Source organism: Rhinoderma darwinii, chromosome 4, assembly GCF_050947455.1.
Source record: "Rhinoderma darwinii isolate aRhiDar2 chromosome 4, aRhiDar2.hap1, whole genome shotgun sequence".
NCBI lineage: Eukaryota > Metazoa > Chordata > Amphibia > Anura > Rhinodermatidae > Rhinoderma > Rhinoderma darwinii.
The window spans coordinates 239,966,900-239,988,516 of NC_134690.1; the positions used below are offsets into that span (position 1 = coordinate 239,966,900).

At 43.0% G+C, this 21,617-nt stretch overlaps 2 protein-coding genes across 2 annotated transcripts in view; one reads left to right on the top strand and one right to left on the bottom strand.

Moving 5' to 3' along the window:
- The window catches only part of CEBPZ (CCAAT enhancer binding protein zeta), a 61,447-nt gene extending 44,288 nt beyond the window's left edge, over nucleotides 1–17,159 (bottom strand). Inside the window, exons 1-7 of the mRNA XM_075862310.1 lie at nucleotides 17,060–17,159; nucleotides 16,729–16,905; nucleotides 12,003–13,501; nucleotides 10,924–11,155; nucleotides 5,897–6,050; nucleotides 1,680–1,768; nucleotides 1,078–1,131 (exon numbers count right to left, since the gene is read on the bottom strand). Of these exons, the coding sequence (XP_075718425.1) occupies nucleotides 1,078–1,131; nucleotides 1,680–1,768; nucleotides 5,897–6,050; nucleotides 10,924–11,155; nucleotides 12,003–13,501; nucleotides 16,729–16,833 (2,133 nt within the window). The 5' untranslated portion in view covers nucleotides 16,834–16,905; nucleotides 17,060–17,159. The remainder of the gene's footprint in view (nucleotides 1–1,077; nucleotides 1,132–1,679; nucleotides 1,769–5,896; nucleotides 6,051–10,923; nucleotides 11,156–12,002; nucleotides 13,502–16,728; nucleotides 16,906–17,059) is intronic.
- Nucleotides 17,137–21,617, top strand: part of NDUFAF7 (NADH:ubiquinone oxidoreductase complex assembly factor 7) — a 64,589-nt gene continuing 60,108 nt past the window's right edge. The window contains exon 1 of the mRNA XM_075862312.1: nucleotides 17,137–17,226. Coding sequence (XP_075718427.1) covers nucleotides 17,169–17,226 — 58 coding nt within the window. The 5' untranslated portion in view covers nucleotides 17,137–17,168. The remainder of the gene's footprint in view (nucleotides 17,227–21,617) is intronic.

Genomic DNA, 21,617 nt, shown 5'->3' on the forward strand with positions numbered 1-21,617 from the left:
AAACCTCTCATCTCCGCCGTTATTCCCGTGAATGCTGCGATCACAGCGGACTGCAGCATTCAAGAGGAAGCGAGAAGGGGGGGATGCCCCTTGGATCGCGTCACAGGAATTCCCTGATTGAGGGACATACCATATATGGGAGGACAGCTCAGGGTCCATTGAAGGACCCCAGGGCTGTCCTACCATATTTCCTGTTAGGGCATACTTAGGTATGTCCTAACAACTGCCTGTGTACTATCAGTACACAGGCTGATGTACTGGCATATATCTGATATATGCCAGTACATTAAAGTTTAAAAAATAAAGTAAAAACAAAGTAATGTTAAATTCAAAAAAAATACACATACAGCTTTTTTTACAATAAAAATTAAAATAAGTCTCAATACATAAAATCTACACACACATTCAGTGTTGGTGCGGCCGTAATAACCTGCACCACAATTTTTTTACATTATTTATGATGTGTACGCTGTAAAAAAATAAAATAAAAACTGCTTTCTATCACTTATTGTGGGGCACGAGGTGCGATGAATTTAACCTCCATGTGCCTCACATTAATAGTAATTAACCCCATCATGTACCTCACATATTAACCCATTATGACTGAGAAACATGATGGGGTTAATCACTATTAATGTGAGGCACGTGGAGGTTAAATTCATCATCACAAAACGCACCTCACATCAGAAAATGGAAGAACTTTTTTTTTTTTTATTACTGTTGGCAAAGTATCGTTTTGGTATCGCAATACTTCACGAAGTATCGGTATCGAAGTCCAAATTCTGGTATCGTGACATCCCTAGCCCGCTCTGCTTCAAACATCATCCCCTCCTTGCTCCATGAAGTGTCGGCACATCATGGGAGCTAAGGAGGCCCGGCGCAGCATAGTCCCTTGACTGCTGACTAGAAGAGACTTTTTAGCAAGATTTATTCGTGCTAAAAACGGCGTCTTATAGACCGAAAAATACGGTATATAAAAGGGAATTACCCTTAATGCATTTCACCAATAAAAGCACTCCAGAGAAGCCAGATACACTCAATGTTGTAAATTAAAACTACTGTATACCTATAACATACCTCCAGTATGGTTTTCGCAAATAAAGCAACAGATGGATGATAGTGTTCTGAGAGCTGTAATAGCAACAAAGACTTAAAATTAACAAACGTGTAAATGTTTTAGCTACAAGCACACAAGTATTTCATCATTTTACAGAAACATTTGTTATTTTGTTTCAGGAAATTATCTCAGCCTCTCAACTGTTCCTGCTGTGACCGGCTCATGCGGTGGGCTTTGCCAGATTCACAGTTCTTATTGTAAGGGAGGCTTGTCGCCTCTGGAGCTTGAACCGGTTTTCCTCATATTTTGTAAGGTCCATGTATACACTTAGGCTGAAACCAATAACGTTTTATATGGCTTTTTTGGGGGCCGAAAAAGATGCACCCGAATGTAACTATAAAGACTGAAGTTTCCTCAAAACGCACTATGCTCTAGGTATGGCGTTTTTCCAAAGTTTTCCTGGGAGTATTTTTGCACCCACTATGGAGAAAATCTATATGAATTACAACGGACATTCCAGGTTGAAAAAAAACCCCATAATATGCGACAGATGTCAGAGCAGAATATAGCAAGTATTCAAACTGAACATGACATTTTACTAAAAATAAAAATCTGATTTTACCTTTTTAAGCTCCCAAACACTGGTGTTATCAGCTCCACAGAATAAAGGATTTCTATTCATTGGATCATATTGGCTTGAATTTTTTAAACCTTTAAATAAGAAAGGAAGAAATTAGTATATTAACTTTGTTTGTACAAATAATTAGGTTTTTCCTCGGAATCAAAAATAATCACCCATCTACAGGATAGGTAATAATTGTCTGATCGCTGGGGGGTGCCCAACGCTGGAACCCCGACGTTCATCCTCACTGCACCCCTAGGTTTGAAGTTTCGGTGACCGGTGCTCCTTAACCCCTTAATGACCAGCCTATTTTAAACCTTAATGACCAAGCCATTTTTTAAGTTTTTCCATCGTCGCATTCCAAGAGCTATAACTGTTTTTATTTTTGCGTCAGCATAGCTGTATAAGGTCTTGTTTTATGCGGGACAAGTTGTATTTTTTAATAGCACCATTTTGGGGGACATATTTATTGATTAACTTTTATTTGGGGGGGAAATAGAAAAAAAACTGAAGTTTCGCCACTCCTTTTTGCGTCCTAAATCTGCGCCGTTTACCGTGTAGTATAAATAACACAATAACTTTATTCAGCGGGTTGTTACGATTGCAACGATACCAAATTTGTATACTTTTTGTATGTTTTACTACTTTTACACAGTAAAAACGCTTTTTTTTCTAAATTATTTGTTTTTGTGTCTCCATATTTGAAGAGCCGTAACGTTTTTATTTTTTCGCCGATGCAGTTTTATGAGGGCTTTTTTTTTGCGGGAAGACTTGTAGTTTTTATTGGTACCATTTTGGAGTAGATGCGACTTTTTGATCACTTTTTATCACATTTTTTTAAAGTCAGGATTCACAGAAAACAGCAATTTTTCCATAGTTTTTTATATAAATTTTTACGGCGTTCACCGTGCGGGTTAAGTAATGTAATAGATTTATAGTCGGGGTCGTTACGGACGCGGCAATACCAAATATGTGTAACTTTTTAACTTTATTTTGTTTTTTTAATAGTAAAGCATTTTGTAAGGGGAAAAGCTGGGTTTTTCATTTTTTTTTTTTTATTAACTTTATTAAAGTTTTTTTTTACTTTTTTACTAGTCCCACTAGGGGACTATAATATGCGATTCTGCGATCGCATTTATAATACACTGCAATACTTTTGTATTGCAGTGTATTACTGCCTGTCCGTTTAATACGGACAGGCATCTGCTAGGTCATGCCTCCGGCATGATCTAGCAGGCATTCACTCGAAGCAGACCTGGGGGCCTTTATTAGACCCCCGGCTGCCATTGGAGACACAGACACTCGGCGATCGTATCGCCGGGTGTCGGTGGGAGAGAGAGGGAGCTCCCTCCCTCTCTCCAAAGCCACTCAGATGCGGTGCACGCTATTGTGCACCGCATCTGAGGGGTTAAACGGGTGAGATCGATACTAATATCGATCTCACCTGGCAGAGCAGGGACGCCCCCAGCTACCTCTGGCAGCTGAGAGCAGGGAGATTTGACAGCTCCCTGCTCTGTTTACTTATTTCGATGCCGCGACATAAAAAGTCTATGGCATCGGAATAAGGCCCGTTAGTGACCGACGTAGAAACACGATGGGCCGGTCACTAACGGGTTAAACCTTTAGGTCCAACGACTTTGGATGCCTAATTGTCCATGTCCACAGCAGAACTTCACCATTTGGAATGACACATTACTTGGCAGTGTAGGAGCTTTAATTTAGTACCAATAATAAAGCAATATATCTTTTCGATCGCAGTGAGGAGAACATTGAATGGAGTGGCGGTCAAGAATGCATGCTGCCACTCCATTAAAAGTCTATGGGAATGACAAACAGCCGAGTACAGCACTCGGCTCTTCTGTCAGTCCCATAGTCATTGAATGGATCGGCGGCAGCATGCTCGACTGCCGAATTCCCTACAGTGAGGAGAATCTTGGGGCGTTTGGGACCCCCGTTCTTGCGATTGGTGGGGGGTCCCAACAGTGGGGCCCCCAGCAGAGAATTAGCACCTTTCCTGTGGATAGGGGATAACAGTCAATCCTAGGACAAAATATATATAAACATACAATTAATTTTTTTTGTTTTAATGTTATATAGACGAAAATAGCAAAGCAAATGCAAATTTTCTTCTATTGTTTTTTCCCCCTCTACAGTTAAATGTGACTAGTTTACCCAAACAAATTTAGGCAACAAAATACCCTCTCACCCATGCATAATACCAACATGTGTGTGCTTTGTCTAACCTATATCATCACTACCACCAAGATCAAAGTTGTACATTTATTTTTCTACTGTCTCTTCAGCCTTGGTGGATATGTGGGATCTGGAAACAGGCCGAAGGAAATACCCACGTAACACACACACACACACACACACACAAAACATAGCGCTAATTTTAAAGGCTATGGACACTGTTAGAAGATTTTTTATTTTTTCCTTCTATAAAAACGCATATATTTTTACATACAAAATAAAGCAATCACTTTTGTAATTTGCTTTCATTAAAAAAAAAAAGTTTTACTGTTAAGCTTCTGCAGCTTCTATATATAACGAACGGAACATAGAAGTTCCAGAATCCAATTCTAAGCTAAATGCGTCAGAGCGCTGGACGGTTGGCCAATTGTAAAGCGGCTTCTGCCTTCCCATGCTCTTCTAAGCTCAATTCTAATCAAGTGAAATGCTCTGATGGATTTGTCCGAGAACACTGCCGTGGTCAGCTGTGTATTACAGCTAACACCTCGCTTTGACAGGTGTTTAACTGCTTAGATGTCGCGGTTAATAAAGACCTTGGCATCAAAGCCACTAGACAAAAGAGGAGGAGCATCCCATCACCCCCTCCCCTGCCTAATGAAGCACCCAAGTCTGCCATCTAGGACCTTCTATTAAAGAGACTCTGTCACCACATTATAAGTGACCTGTCTCCTATATAAGGAGATGGGCGCTATAATGTAGGTGACAGTAATGCTTTTTATTTTTAAAAAAAATATCTATTTTCACAACGTTAGGAGCGATTTTGGTTTATGCTAATGAGCTTTCTTAATGCCCAAGTGGGCGTTGTACAGAGGAGTGAATGACGCTGACCAATCGGCATCATGCACTCCTCTCCATTCATTTACACTGCACTAGCGATATAGATATATCACTATGTGCAGCTACATACACAAACACTTACATTACTACAGTGTCCTGATAATCAATACACATGACCATCCAGCCTGGACGTCATGTGTACTCAGAATCCTGACACTTCGGACTCTTTTTTTGTGAGATTCCGGCAAGTGAAACCAAATCTCGCGAGATTACGGAGCTAAACGAGATTTGGTTTCACTTGCCGGAATCTCACAAAAAAATGAAGGCCCCCAGGTCCGCCATCTTTGTGCTCCTATTAAGCTCTGTAAAAAAAATAAAAAATAAAAATATTAAAAGTTCAAAAAACCCTCCCTTTTCTTATTTTCCCCCTAGAGCATAGTAAAAAAAACACAAAAAAAACATAATTGGTATTGCCGCATCCGTACAAGTCTGAACTATTACAATATATCATTTAACCTGCACGGTGTAAAATCTGAAAAATGGCTGAGGCAGGAAGGGGTTAATCGTATTGAACTTCAGAACAATGTCGTTTTTACCGCATAGTGATCATCCTATAAATGAAACCCAAAAAACAAAATTGAGGAATTGCTGTTGTCTTTCTAATCCACCAAACAAAGAATTTTGTTTTTCCGTACATTATATGGTATTAAATAGTGCCATCAAAAGCTACAACTTGTCCTGAAAAAAATAAGTCCTCATTCAGCTATCTCAATGGGGGAAAAAAAAAAAAAAAAAAAAAGGAGTTGTGGGTCTTGGAAGGCAGGCAGAATGAAAGGAAAAAGCGAAAATAGGCTTGAACATTAAGGTGTTAATAAAAATTTGCATAGTAATTTGTTATGTCAAAATACAGTTTGTTTTTCCCATAAAGACACTGAAGGGTGTCTATAGTCTTCAAGCTGTGTTTATCACAATATGCAACAAAACAGTGGAAACCCCGCAGAAGTTACACCATTTAGACACCAGAAATTAACGCGCAGCAGATCGTGCAAAGCGAAAATTTCAATTTTCCACTGATATGTAATTTCAGTGCGGAATATGCTGTGCCCAGGGAAGCCCCCCCTTTATATTTTTGTTTGTTTTATTTAACATATGAGACAATGGAGAAATGAAAGACATCCCTCATTTACCTTGAAGAGATTGCTGATGTACCCATGAACCAGATGGAAGATTTTTCGAAGCATCAATAGCAGTACATGCTTTATCCTTGTCAGTGGTGTTATCATCACCATCCTCTTCATCATCATCAGGTAAGTCACAAAAGTGTTCCTCTTCATCATTTTCCTAAAATAATGGAAACAGATTTCTAATATTTAGCCCTTTAAAATTTTGAATTCATAAGTGCACTCCAGGATTTTGATCAAATAAAACATTTAAAGAGGCTCTGTCACCAGATTTTGCAGCAGCATCAGCGTTTGCAGGTAAGTAGCTTACCTGCAAACGCCGATGCTGCTGCAGAATCAAATGTAGCCTCTGGTGCCGATGTGTCCTCGCTCGTCCGACACGATGCAGGACCTGGGGCAGGAAGTGAGTGACGTCACAGCGTGATCTCTCGAGAACACGCGCTGTGTGCACTGCCAGAAGCTGGGCGTTGTGAAGAGAAGTGGATGATGCTGATTCGTCAGCATCATACACTCCCATTCACAACGCCCAGCTAGTAAAACAAGTAAAAACGCCCAGATGTACACACACAATACACGCCCACTTGGACATAACTTTAAACACGCCCAGTTGTACTTAAGAAAGCCTGATTTGCATAAATATAAAAATGGTCATAACTTGGCCAAAAATGCTTGTTTTAAAAAAAAAACAAAACACGTTACTGTTATCTACATTGCAGCGCCGATCTGCTGCAATAGGAGATAGGGGTTTGAAAATCTGGTGACAGAGCCTCTTTAAATACTTGTATGTCCCGTGAATAAAACAAAAACAAATCTAGAGCACCTTTTCTTGAAACTGTGCGTTGTGCCATTCCTGTTATTCCTCCTGAAAATAGAAACAGGGAGAGAACCTCCAGCTCACCGGTCTGCGTCTCCAACAGCGTCCATCGGATCCCCGCGACGGCCCGCGGTATGAAACAATAATGTAGAGGAAGAGTGATCCAGCGCTGATGTTGGTTTAAAAGGGAAGTGAGAGTCCCATGTTTATTAGAAAAAAAATTTGAGTAAAAATGGAACGGGAGACGCAGTCCCAAAGTGCAAGTAGTCAGGGTATATGCCCAAGCCTACGCGTTTCGAACGCGGTCTGCGTTCTTAATCATGGCAAGAAAATGTATGAATAAATTCACAACTGGGTATTAAAGGGAATCTGTCAGCAGATTTATGCCTACGCATTGACTTTCAGCACCTAAAGAGAATCTGTCACCAGTTTATCCTGCCCTATCTGAGGGCGGCATACAGTAGTGCCAAAGACCCAGTATTACTCACTTTTGAGCATTTAGTAGTCTTTTTCGGGGGAATAGAAAAAAAACCTGAAATTCCGCCATTGTTCTATGCGTTTTCAATTCACGCTGTTCACTGTGTGGTGTAATTAACAGGTTACCTTTATTCTACGGGCCGGTATGATTACGACGATACCACATATGTATAGGTTTTTTATGTTTTACGACTTTTGATAAAAACACTTTTGAACTAAATTATTTGTTTTTGCATCGTCGCTTTCCAAGTGTCGTCATTTTTTTATTTTTCCATCAATGTAGAGATTTTTTGGGTTTGTTTTCTGCGGGACGAGACATAGTTTTGATTGGTACTATTTTGGGGTTCATGGAACTTATTGATTAAAGAGACTGTCACCACATTATAAGTGGCCTATCTCCTAAAGTGCATTTTATTTAGAAAAACTATCTATTTTTACCACGTTAGAAGCGATTTTTAGCTTTATGCTAATTAGTTTCTTAATGCCCAAGTGGGCGTGTTTTTACTTTGTACAACGCCCACTTGGTCTAGAGGAGTGTATGACGCTGACCAATCAGTGACCAATCAGCATCATACACTTCTCTCCATTTATTTAAACAGCACATAGCGATATCGCTATGTGCAGTCACATAAACACACTATAACGTTACTGCAGTGTCCGGACAATGAATATACATTACCTCCAGTCAGGACATGATGTGTATTCAGAATCCTGTCACTTCTGTAGCGTCTGTGTGAGATTTACAGCAAGGCAAACGTAATCTCACGAGATTACGATGTAACCTGTCATTTCAAACGAGATTACGCTTGTCTTGCTGGAAATCTCACAGAAAAGATTCAGAAGTGTCAGGATTGTGAATACACATCACGTCCATGCTGGTAGTGATGTATATGCATTATCAGGACACTACAGTAATGTTAGTGTTTGTGTATGTGGCTGCACATAAATATATATATAGCTATATCGCTAGTGCAGTGTAAATGAATGGAGAGGAGTGCATGACGCTGATTGGTCAGCGTCATACACTCGTCTGTACAACGCCCACTTGGTCTAAAGTAAAAACACGCCCACTTGGGCATTAAGAAACTAATTAGCATAAAGCTAAAAATCGCTCATAAAGTGGTAAAAATAGATCGTTTTTCTAAATAAAAAGCATTACTGTCACCTACATTATAGCGCCGATCTCCTTATGTAGGAGATAGGCCACTTATAATGTGGTGACAGAGTCTCTAACTTTTATTATGACTTTTTTGGGGGGCAATGGAAAAAAATAGCAATATCGCCATTGTTTTTTTGCGTTTTTTTTTTACTGTGTTCACCTTGCGGTTTAAATTACATATTAACTTTATTGATTGGGTCACGGCGATACCATATAGGTGTACTTTAATTCATTGTTTACACTTTTACTAAATAAAACCACTTTTTATGGGAAAAGAAATGGATTTATTTTTTTACTGTAATTTCACATTACTTACTTATTTTTTTAGTCCCACTAGGGGACTTTACTATGCGATCTTTAGATCGCTGCTATAATACTTTGGTATACATAGTATACCAGAGTATTATTGCCTGTAAGTGTAAATCTGACAGGCATCTATTAGGACGTACCTGTGGTGCATCCTTATAGGCATATGCCTAGGGCAGACCTGGGGGCTTTTATCAGGCCCCCGGCTGCCATGGCACCCCATCGGAGGCCCGCGATTGCATTTGCGGGCCGCCGATGGGTGAGCTCCCTCCCTCTGTAAACAAGTTAAATGCCGCGGTCGCTATTGATCGCGGCATTTAAAGGGTTAAACGGCCGCGATCAAAGTAAACTTCGGTCGCTGATGTTGGAGAAGGAGCCCGGCTGGGCCCCGGCCTGCAAGGGACAACCGTGCAGGGCTTAGACTGGGGTGCCATGAAAAGGCGGCGGCCTAGCTTAAAGAGGCTCTGTCACCAGATTTTGCAACCCCTATCTGCTATTAATTAGACAGGATGTCTCACAGGACAAATACGTATAAAGGTGGGAAAAACACTCAACCACCCATATGGAAAATTAGAGATAAGGACTCTAACAATATATGATAAACCAGAGAAACAGAGTCCATATATATCAATGTATGAAACAACTAAATATCTTTATTGAAAAAAGAATAAAATACATTAAATGACAGACAGAGAATCTAAAAATAAATCCTGTACGGATCACAGATGTATACATTGAGTATATATATATTTAAATACACTGATGGTATACACAGTTACTATAACTCAATGTAACTTCAACATGGGGTGCATCAACATAGGAATGATTTCAAAGTATAAGTTGTGTGAAAAAAGACAATATGCCTAACTCTAAAAAGGCCTGTGGTGACTAGAAAGTAAGTAATTAGTGCCTGAAAAAATGGCAAAAAGCCAAATATAGATCCAATGTATGCACTTACCCATGTATGGGAGGTTGAGTGTGACCCAGCGGTATAGGATAGCGCCCCGACGCGCGTTTCGCCCGTAGCTTTCTCAAGGGGATTATACTTTGAAATCATTCCTATGTTGATGCACCCCATGTTGAAGTTACATTGAGTTATAGTAACTGTGTATACCATCAGTGTATTTAAATATATATATACTCAATGTATACATCTGTGATCCGTACAGGATTTATTTTTAGATTCTCTGTCTATGTCATTTAATGTATTTTATTCTTTTTTCAATAAAGATATTTAGTTGTTTCATACATTGATATATATGGACTCTGTTTCTCTGGTTTACCCTATCTGCTATTGCAGCAGATCGGCGCTGCAATGTAGATTACAGTAACGTTTTTATTTTTAAAAAACGAGCATTTTTGGCCAAGTTATGACCATTTTCGTATTTATGCAAATGAGGCTTGCAAAAGTACAACTGGGCGTGTTGAAAAGTAAAAGTACAACTGGGCGTGTATTATGTGCGTACATCGGGGCGTGTTTACTACTTCCACTTCTCTTCAGAACGCCCAGCTTCTGGCAGTGCAGACACAGCCGTGTTCTCCAGAGATCACGCTGTGTCGTCACTCACAGGTCCTGCATCGTGTCAGACGAGCGAGGACACATCGGCACCAGAGGCTACAGATGATTCTGCAGCAGCATCGGCGTTTGCAGGTAAGTCGATGTAGCTACTTACCTACAAATGCTGATGCTGCTGCAGAATCAACTGTAGCCTCTGGTGCCGACACGATGCAGGACCTGTGAGTGACGTCACAGATCTGCACTGCCAGAAGCTGGGCGTTCTGAAGAGAAGTGGATGATACTTCTCATCAGAACGCCCAGCTAGTAAAAGAAGTAAACACGCCCCGATGTACGCACATAATACACGCCCAGTTGTACTTTTACTTTTCAACACGCCCAGTTGTACTTTTGCAAGCCTCATTTGCATAAATACGAAAATGGTCATAACTTGGCCAAAAATGCTCGTTTTTTAAAAATAAAAACGTTACTGTAATCTACATTGCAGCGCCTATCTGCTGCAATAGCAGATAGGGGCTGCAAAATCTGGTGACAGAGCCTCTTTAAGGCCCCTCAGTGACCGCCATGAAAATGCGTATCGGTGGACACCAAGGGGTTAAGAATTTTATGGGGAATACAAGTATTTACTAAAACGGACATGTCATGGGAACGGACAGGTCCTCTATAACAGCATTTTAATATACAGTAAATATACAATATTTATATTAAAAAGATGTTCGAGATGTGTACATAAACAACAGGTTCTTATGCCTAATACATACCCCATTTTCACGTAGCAAAACTTTTAATCCTGGCTTTAATCTAAACATCTCTGATATCAGGTATAAGGCTCCACAGATAAATGATGGCTTTTGGCAACATGTGACTTGCAATAATCGCTTCACAAATGCTTTCACCCGTCTCAGTACAACATCTGCTTTCATTGATTTGAAGAGAAGATTGAGGAACATCGTCTGCTTGGACCCCTGTGATAATCCAGGATCTAGAAGCTTTCTGTTAATGTAAAAACAAATACAGGTAAAACTATTGGAACAAATTTGTCCATCATCTCCATAAGAGTGACTGATGCAGTATTTTCTTTCTACCATCTGTCCAAATGTGAGTGAATATATTCATAGTATGTAGGTGTTCTGCACAGATGTTCCACGCACAATATTCAAGTGAGTCTATCCTGCACAAGTAGCCTATCATCTGAAATGGCGCCGTTAACGGATAATGGAGTCTGTCAAGTTCCATCTGGTGTTCGTCATTTTAATGAGAAGAATTGCGCTGCATGCAGTCAAGTCCGATAGGATCTGGGACATCGGTTCCAAACAGTAGAGTGAGAGTGTCTGAACTCGCATACAAAACGTTTCTGCAGAGGGTTGGGCCCAGTTAACAGAGTTTTTTTTACGCTGACTTTGAAGTGGAAACCGCGTCGGCGGCGGAGTTTTTCCACGACGGTTTTTAGCCGCTCGTGGGGAAAAAAAAGCGGCATGCTCTTTCTTGCCACACCTCTGACCTCCCATTGAAGTCCATGGGAGGCAGAGAAAGCGCTTTTCGCTGTGTTTTTTGCCCGCAGTGCTCAATGGGCGAAAATGGCAGGAATTTTGAGGCAAGTCAAAACCTGTCTCAAGATTCCTGAAGGAATTTTGAGGAAGATTTTTCTGCCTGCAAAAAAAAAAACTCAGTGTGAACTGGGCCTACTAGAAAGTATTAGACTGTCTCAGTGGTCAATTCCAGAAAACTGGAATTCTTACACTAAAGTAAGCAAAGGGGGTGCTTTCCTTCTCCCTCATTATGGCCAAAAAAATGTAACAACTAAAAACATAACATTACCACATAGAGCTGTAATTCTTACCTATACAAAGCTGCAAAGTACCTATTAGACATGGTCTGTTGAGAATCCATGACTTGGAACAGAAGCATTAGGATCTGCACCCCTGTGTTAAATTTCACAACGTGCAGTATTTTGAACAGTGTGTCCAGCTGCTCCTTCACCTTTTCACTCCCTATTTCAGCATAGGGATATGCCCTGTTCACCCCAGTCAACAAAGCCCTCAAGATTTTGGTGTCAATTTCTTTTTTCTTTATGCAAGCTCGAAAAAAGCAAAAATAAACCGTAATGAGTTGGTTTGCTAAATCCGATTCTTCATGGGAGAAAATGATCTGATTCAAAAAGCAAATGCCATAGTACTGGGCTTTCTCGCTGATATTCGGCCGATACAAGAGCCTTTCCACCTCTAGACACACAACTACTTTCATGTTTGGATGTTTATTCAGTAACATCTCTAGTAAGTAGGAGGCTTTGGTGGCTATTCTATACTGAGGGTCCCCAAGCTTATTGACTAATAACACCAGAAGGGTCTTCTCCTCTTCAGGTTTACTGCAGAGAAGTTCATGAATCACATTGAGAGATTTTGCCTTCGTTGCGATCAAACTGTCATGAGTCAAGGTTTCTAACACCTTGACAAACTCGGACACATTCTGTTTCAGCTGTTCTTCAAAATACCACAATATCAGGCGGCGGTCCCTGGCATCTCTGTTACCACTGGAAACCTGTTCAAGATTATTAAAGGGGTGCTGGACAAACGTGTGAAGTTTGCGATTTTCAGGCAAAAGGTCAGAATGAAGCAAATCCTTGAAAGTATCCAATGCCATAATGTTTTGTCGTTTGCTGCCCTTTTTCCTAACCAAATTTACTAGGTTCTCTACAAACTGTAAAGTATGAACAGGGGCATCCTGGATAAGTACGGTCATGGCAGCCATTCTGTCCGCTAACGTGCCCGTTGACACAACGGTTTTCATCCACACCGTGTTAGCCCCTTTCTGGAGCGCCTTCTTATTTTTATACAGGTTTACCTCATGTTCATACAGTTTCTGAGCCAGAGCTTGGTATTTTTTGACATCCTCTTCATTTTGTGGTTGCGTTGTATATTCTTGAGAATATTCATGGTCATACCACTTCCCACCCGGTTTAAGAAGCAGAATTGATCGTTCATTGAATTCAAAGACAGGCTTCCCTTTGGTCTTTGTTGTTGTGCTCGTGACATTGCTGTCTTTCTTTGGGACTTTAGATTTTTCCTTTACCCCTTTGGCTTTCCCATTTTGTGTTTCAGTTGTCTTCTTTTTCCCTTTACTGTCCTTGTTTTCGTCTTTAGTAGAGATTTTGTTTTTCTTTTCTTCCTGTTTAGTGGAAATATCATCTTGTTCTATTATTTCGATGCTATGTTTTTGGATGCCCAGCTTTTCTACGAATGCCTTCAATTCACCTTCCTCTAGATCATCAATCTCCCCTTTCTTGCCACCATCCAATAATTCACCTGTATCTTCCAAGCCAGCAAGCATTACATAATCTTGCTAGAAGGAGAAAAATAAATAAATAAATTATTAAAACCTAAAGTCATAAGAATTAAACAAAATACAGGCATTAGGAATGTAAGGGTATGTGCACATGATGAGAGGCTTTTACGTCTGAAAAGACAGACTTTTCAGGAGAAACAGCTGCGTCGTTTCAGACGTAAAAGCTCCTCCTCGCATTATGCGAGGCGTCTGACGCTCGTAAATCTTGAGCTGCTCTTCATTGACTTCAATGAAGAACGGCTCAAATTACGTTGCAAAGAAGTGCCCTGCACTTCTTTGCCGAGGCAGTCATTTTACGCGTCGTCGTTTGACAGCTGTCAAACGACGACGCGTAAATGACAGGTCATCGGCACAGTACGTCGGGAAACCCATTCAAATGAATGGGCAGATGTTTGCCGACATATTGGATCCCTATTTTCAGGCGTAAATCGAGGCATAATACGCCTCGTTTACGCCTGAAAATAGGTAGTGTGAACCCAGCCTTAGGACTGTGGTAGATGTAACGGAAAACATCTAAGCTCTGACCACATGGGCTCATCAGAGGACACCAAAGGCACCAGGTAATAAACCGCTTTCCATCCTCAGGATGCGTTCACACGTAGCGGTTGCAACCACTCCCACACGTGGTGACAGATGGCCGCATGATTTTGTCAATAAAACCGTGGTACTACAAGCACAAAACGGTTTGTCCATTTGCCACCACATGTAAACATTGTTTCAGCCATCCCTACATGGGAACGCAGCCTTAGGGTCCTTTTACATGTGAAGATAAACTTTGTAAAAATGAGCACCAATTGACAACATAGTGAGCAAACGTTACATTTATATGTAATAATAATTGTATGTTTTTTTTGTACTTTTGCTTCTAGGATCGCTTGTCTCTCTTCCTGTCTCGTCTGCTAATAAATTGATGCCTGTTTACACGAGGGGATGTGACGCCAATAAATAAAGTTTAAGCAAACATAAGAGATTTGAACCATGAAAAAACTAGGCAATTTTCGCTGATCGTGCAATCATAGTGACATAGGCTTAACTATTTTTTCAATTTTACAAACTATTATTATGCAATGTTGATCCAGAGGAAGGCAAAAACTCCATGAAGCAGAAGTAAATTTTCCTCATCTTAGGCCTCATGCACACGACCGTATTTTTTCCCACCCGTAAATACGGGTCCGGTGTCACACGTATTCGACCCGTTTTGCACCAGTATTTACGGACCCGTGCCCGTAAATATGGGTCCAGTGTCACCCGTATTCCACCCGTATTTACGGGCACGTTTTTGGCGGCAAAATAGCACTGCACTAATCGGCAGCCCCTTCTCTCTATCAGTGCAGGATAGAGAGAAGGGACAGCCCTTTCTGTAATAAAAGTTAAAGAAATTCATACTTACCCGGCCGTTGTCTTGGTGACGCGTCCCTCTCTTCACATCCAGCCCGACATCCCTGGATGACGCGGCAGTCCATGTGACCGCTGCAGCCTGTGATTGACCTGTGATTGGCTGCAGCGGTCACATGGGCTGAAACGTCATCCAGGGACGGCCAGGACGTCGGGCCGGATGTCGAGAGGGACGCGTCACCAAGGCAACGGCCGGGAGACCGGACCGGAGGAAGCAGGAAGTTCTCGGTAAGTATGAACGTCTTTTGTTTGTATTTTTTACAGGTTGCTCTTTATTCTGATTGGTAGTCACTGTCCAGGGTGCTGAAAGAGTTACTGCCGATCAGTTAACTCTTTCAGCACCCTGGACAGTGACTATTTACTGACGTCGCTTAGCAACGCTGCCGTAATGACGGGTGCGCACACACGTAGCCACCCGTCATTACGGGAGCTCCATAGACTTCTATGGACTGTCCGTGCCGTTATTACGGCCTGAAATAGGACATGTTCTATCTTTTTTAACGGCACGGGCACCTTCCCGTAAGAAAACAACGGGAAGGTACCCGTGGCCAATAGAAGTCTATGAGCCCGTTATTACGGGTTGTAATTACGACCCGTAATAACGGGAGTTTTTACGGTCGTGTGCATGAGGCCTTAGGGAAAAAAATTCCTTCCCGACTCCAATATGGCAATCAGAATAAATCCCTGGATCACCAACCGATCTACAGTAATCGGGAAGGATTAATAAGTAATATTATTACACTCAAGAAAGACATCCAGGCCCCTTGTGAACTCTTTCAGTGACTTCACCATAACAACCTCCTCTGTCAGAGTTCCACAATGTCACTGCTCTTACAGTAAAGAACCCCCTTCTATGTTTGTGTAGAGACCTTCTTTCTCCTAGTCCCCTTGTTACAGTCCTGGGTATAAATAGATCATGAGAGAGCTCTCTGTATTGACCTCTAATATATTTATAGTTATTAGGTCACTCTTCAATCGTCTTTTTTCATAACCAAAGTAATAAATGGAATGGGTGGACTACAATAACCAGAAATATTATCAAACTAAGGGTTACTTAGTTTGATAATCTTTCTGGTTATTGTAGTCCATCCATTCCATTTATTACTTTAGTTGCCCACCTTTGAACCCGCTCAAGCTCATCTTTGTCTTTCTTGTGCACTGGTTCCTAAAACTATATGTAATTTACAAACATACTTATATATTTCAATTGACTTTAATGACATTCTTTTTCTTTTTAAGACCCAGCTTCTTTGTATCCTATTTACAGATTTTTGCAAATATACATATCCTGTATCTTGCCATCAAAGCCCATTCCGTCAGGTCAGCTGCACTGCCGGCTCCGGCGAAAGCTGGTCCTGTGTATCTCTGACACGCAGGATCCAGCTAATAACGATCACATCTAAGTTCATCATCTGTGTACAAGCGAGGAGAATATTGAATGGGACGGCGGTCGAGCATGTGCGCTGCCGTTTAATTCAAAGTCTATGGGAATGACAGAAACCGCAGAGTACAGCGCGACGGAAACAGCAGAGTACAGCGCGACGGAAACAGCAGAGTACAGCGCTCAGACGTTTTCCGTCAGTCCCACAGGCATTCAATGGAGTATGCTCAATCACCTCTCGCCACTGCGATGTGCAGTGGAGGATCAGGACCCCCATTCTGACAATAAGTAGGGGTCCCACAATTAACCAGTGGATTCTGGGAATACCCCTTCAATGATTTACGAATGCGATTTTAACACACCAGTCAATCAAATAAAAATAACCAAGTAAAGCCCCAAAGTCTTCTTACATGTCTCAAGGGCCTGTGACAATATGTACATGCCATACCTTGGTGCCACCCAAACGCAACACTTCCTCCAGCGAGAAGCCATCTTCCGTAGCGTCTGACTTCTCAGCGCCACACTCCATGTCGTCCTCCATGCCGGCCTCCATGTTGTCAGCTGCTGAGAAGCTGTAACAGCGTGGCGTGAACAGTTCGCAGCACCGGAAGCCACAGCGTCCTGTCTGAGCGGTAAAGAAGTATATCGTGAAATTAAATCCTAGTAGTAGTATTCTATGTATTGTAAGGACAACGAACACGTATCGTTTTGTAGGACATGATAAATAACTCCACGATACCTAAGAAAAGGCGAAAAGTAGCACCAAATAGAGACCTTACCACTCTATCTGCCAGGACCTGCCGGCGAGGTCACGGCCACGTGGTTCTCAGCTTCTTCCGGGTTTGTGTGACTACGAGTCAAGCTTGTGTGAGGTGATTGCGCCGCAGCATGAGCGCGCTCGTCAGATTACAGCAGCATGGAAGGAGAGCGCTTCACGCGCATTCTGGTAAGCGCGCTCACATGGACTGTGCCTGCTGGGACTTCTAGTTCTACAGCTGCTAGAGCGCTGATTTTATATATATATATATATATATATATATATATATATATATATATATATATATATATGTGTATATAGTCGTTTATGCCACCCGATCACTTTATGTTTTTTATCCTATAAATATACAGTGGCCTAATCCATTTTTGTATTTATTTTTAACACATGTTGCTGGTTACGGCTTAGATTTACAAAGATTGGCTTTATATACGCCAGTCTTAGTATGAAGCCCGCACAAATAAAATGTGGCTAATTTTAAGAGGCACACACCTCTTAAAGGGTAACTAGACATGTCAGTAGTTTTAATTGGTAGGGGTCCGAGCACTGAGACCCCCACCAATCGCTAAAACCAAGCAGCAGAAGCGCTTGTGTGATAACTCAGCCGCTTTGCGTCTGTTCGGCTCTTTCCGGAAATCAATGTATCGGAGTACGGACTCAATTGAAAGATTTTGGCCTAGTGCACACTTCAGTCTTTTTCTTCAGGGTGCTAGCCGTTTTTCTGACGGCAAGCACCCTGACCCATTCATTTCAATGGGGCCATGCACGCATCAGTTTTTTTGATGGTCCCGTTGCTCTGTCCCGATGCAAAGTAGAGCATGTCATATTTTTGTCCGAGATTCCGTGACCGTGAGGCCCATGCAAGTCAATGGGGCCGTCAAAAAAACTGAAGGCACACGGAAGGAATCTGTGTGCCGTCCGTGTGTGACGGAGCCGTTGCCTAGCAACAGCCGGGCGAGCAGAAGTACATTACAGATCTATTACACTAATTGGCAGCCACTTATCTCTATCAATCAATTGCTGATTAAAAATAAAATAAAAAGCAGTTCATACGTACCCGGTCGTTGTCTTGGTGACGAGTCCCTCTTCTTCATCCAGTCCGACCTTCCTGTATGACGGGGCAGCCTGTGATTGGCTGCAGAGGCCACTGCAGCCTGTGATTGGCTGCAGAGGCGGTCACGTGGGATGAAGCGTCATCCCTGGAGGCCGGCCTTCTGACGTCATCCAGACTTGCGTGACCGCCACTACCGCCTGTGATTGGCTGCAGCGGCGACATGGGATGAAGCGTCATCCCTGGAGGCCGGCCTTCTGACGTCATCCAGACTTGCGTGACCGCCACTACCGCCTGTGATTGGCTGCAGCGGCGACATGGGATGAAACGTCATCCCAGGAGGCCGGACAGTAGGAAAATGCAGGGAGTTCTGGGTAAGTATGAACTGATTTATTTATTTTTTATTTCATAAATTGTATTTTGCGAGCGCCGAGCATGGTCATTCTCCAGCGCTAGTCACTGTCCAGGGTGCTGAAAGAGTTACCGCCGATCAGTGCAGCCCATTAACTCTTTGAGCACCCTGTACAGTGACTAGCGCTGAACAACCCTGCTCTTTCAGCACCCTGGACAGTACCATGCTCGGCACACGGAAATCACACGGTCGCTAAAACGGGCTCACGGACCCGTCAAAAACAGCCGTGAAAACGGTGATGGAAGTGTGCACGAGGCCTTTGAGCCCGTACTCTGATACATTGGCTTTCCGGTAAAAGCCGAACAGAAACGAAGAGGCAGAGTGCTTCAGTTGCTGCGTTTTAGCGATTGGTGTGGGGGGGGGGGGGTCTCCGTGCTCAGACCCCCAGCGATCAAAGCTTCTGACGTCGCTATGACGTGTCAGAAGTTTGTCAAACGTTTAATTACCCTTTAATAAATAGGGTGCATCTTCTGCTTTCCGTGACAAGACCCCAGAGTCACGCTGCCCCGCCCCCAACTGCTAAGTTCCACCCACATTTTTAAAACTGGTGTAAATGCATCAAGCCTCAATTCTTTTTTCCACTAATTGCGACTTTTGATGCATTTTTTACTTAAAGAGGCTCTGTCACCAGATTTTCAAACCCCTATCTCCTATTGCAGCAGATCGGCGCTGCAATCTAGATAAGAGTAACGTTTTTATTTTTAAAAAACGAGCATGTTTGGCCAAGTTATGACCATTTTTGTATTTATGCAAATGAGGCTTGCAAAAGTACAACTGGGCGTGTTTACAGTAAAAGTCCAACTGGGCGTGTATTATGTGTGTTACATCTGGGCGTGATTACTTCTTTTACTAGCTGGGCGTTCTGACGAGAAGTATCATCCACTTCTCTTCAGAACGCCCAGCTTCTGGCAGTGCAGACACAGCGTGTTCTCGAGAGATCACGCTGTGACGTCACTCACTTCCTGCCCCAGGTCCTGCATCGTGTCGGACGAGCGAGGACACATCGGCACCAGAGGCTACAGTTGATTCTGCAGCAGCATCAGCATTTGCAGGTAAGTCGATGTAGCTACTTACCTGCAAACGCTGATGCTGCTGCAGAATCAACTGTAGCCTCTGGTGCCGATGTGGCCGACACGATGCAGGACCTGGGGCAGGAAGTGAGTGACGTCACAGCGTGATCTCTCGAGAACACGCTGTGTGTCTGCACTGCCAGAAGCTGGGCGTTGTGAAGAGAAGTGGATGATACTTCTCGTCAGAACGCCCAGCTTGTAAAAGAAGTAAAAACGCCCCGATGTACGCACATAATACACGCCCAGTTGGACTTTTACTGTAAACACGCCCAGATGGACTTTTGCAAGCCTCATTTGCATAAATACAAAAATGGTCATAACTTGGCCAAAAATGCTCGTTTTTTAAAAATAAAAACATTACTGTTATCTACATTGCAGCACCGATCTGCTGCAATAGCAGATAGGGGTTGCCAAATCTGGTGACAGAGCCTCTTTAAGTACAACTGGGCGTGTTTAAAGTTGTGTCCAAGTGGGCGTGTATTGTGTGTGTACATCTGGGAGTTTTTACTTGTTTTACTAGCTGGGCGTTGACGAATCAGCATCATCCACTTCTATTCACAACGCCCAGCTTCTGGCAGTGCACAGACACACAGCGTGTCCTCGCGAGATCACGCTGTGACGTCACTCACTTCCTCCCACAGGAACATCATTGCGTCGGACTCGCGAGGACACGCTGTGTGTCTGAACTGCCAGAAGCTGGGTGGTAACGAAGGGAAGTGGATGATGCTGATTCGTCATCATCATACACTTCTATTCACAACGCCCAGCTAGTAAAACAAGTAAAAACGCCCAGATGTACACACACTACACGCCCACTTGGACATAACTTTAAACACGCCCAGTTGTACTTAAGAAAGGCTCATTTGCATAAATATAAAAATGGTCATAACTTGGCCAAAAATGCTTGTTTTTGAAAAAAAAAAAATGTTACGGTTCTCTACATTGCAGCGCCGATCTGCTGCAATAGGAGATAGGGGTTTGAAAATCTGGTGACAGAGCCTCTTTAACTGGCATAGATAAATGATAAATTCCTCCCTTAGTTTTAGGCTGCAGTCTAAATTCCTTCATCCATTTTAAGATCCCTGATATTCAGTTTACAACCTGCGCCTAGTTTCAGATCTTTCTCATATGGGCTCCCCAGTTATACATTCTGGATGTAAGTTCCTTGTGTCCTGGATGCTGCTGTCTTCTCTAGCTCTTATGTGTCAGCACGGCTTTATCCCTGCACTTCTACCTGTTCTGCAGATCCCCTGTGGGATCTGGTCTCCCATGAGCCTACACAGACACTGATGCTGCCTGTGTGTGAGATCTCTACCCCATCCACCTGCACAGTCTGCTGTGGGTACTCTCATCACTCTACACCAGGAGTCTCAAGCGACCCGCGAGCCGCACTCAGCCCCTGGGGCTGTTATCTGTGGCCTGCGGGACACAGAGACGCTAGTACAGACTCTGCTCCGGGACTCTGGAATTCCCTGACATCGCTGTCCACATATGGACAGCGATGTCTGGGGCTTCCCCAGAGCGGAGTCCCATGCATAGTGCTAGTATAGGCTCTGCTCCGGGACTCTGTGGAATTCCCTGACATCGCTGGGGCTGGTGATTCCACTCCTAGAGGGAGCCCCAATGGAGCTAACTACTTGGGGTGTGTGTGGCAGCATCTGCGGAGGGCACTGTGGCAGCATCTGCGGAGGGCACTGAGGCAGCATCTGCGGAGGGCACTGTGGCAGCATCTGCGGAGGGCACTGAGGCAGCATCTGCGGAGGGCACTGTGGCAGCATCTGCGGAGGGCACTGTGGCAGCATCTGCGGAGGGCACTGTGGCAGCATCTGCAGAGGGCACTGTGGCAGCATCTGCGGAGGTCACTGTGGCAGTATCTACAGAGGGCACTGTGGCAGTATCTACAGAGGGCACTGTGGCAGTATGTTCAGAGGACACTGTGGCATTATCTAGGGTGTGTTGCATTATCCGCAGAGGGCACTGTGGCAGCATCCGCAGAGGGCACTGTGGCAGCATCCGCAGAGGGCACTGT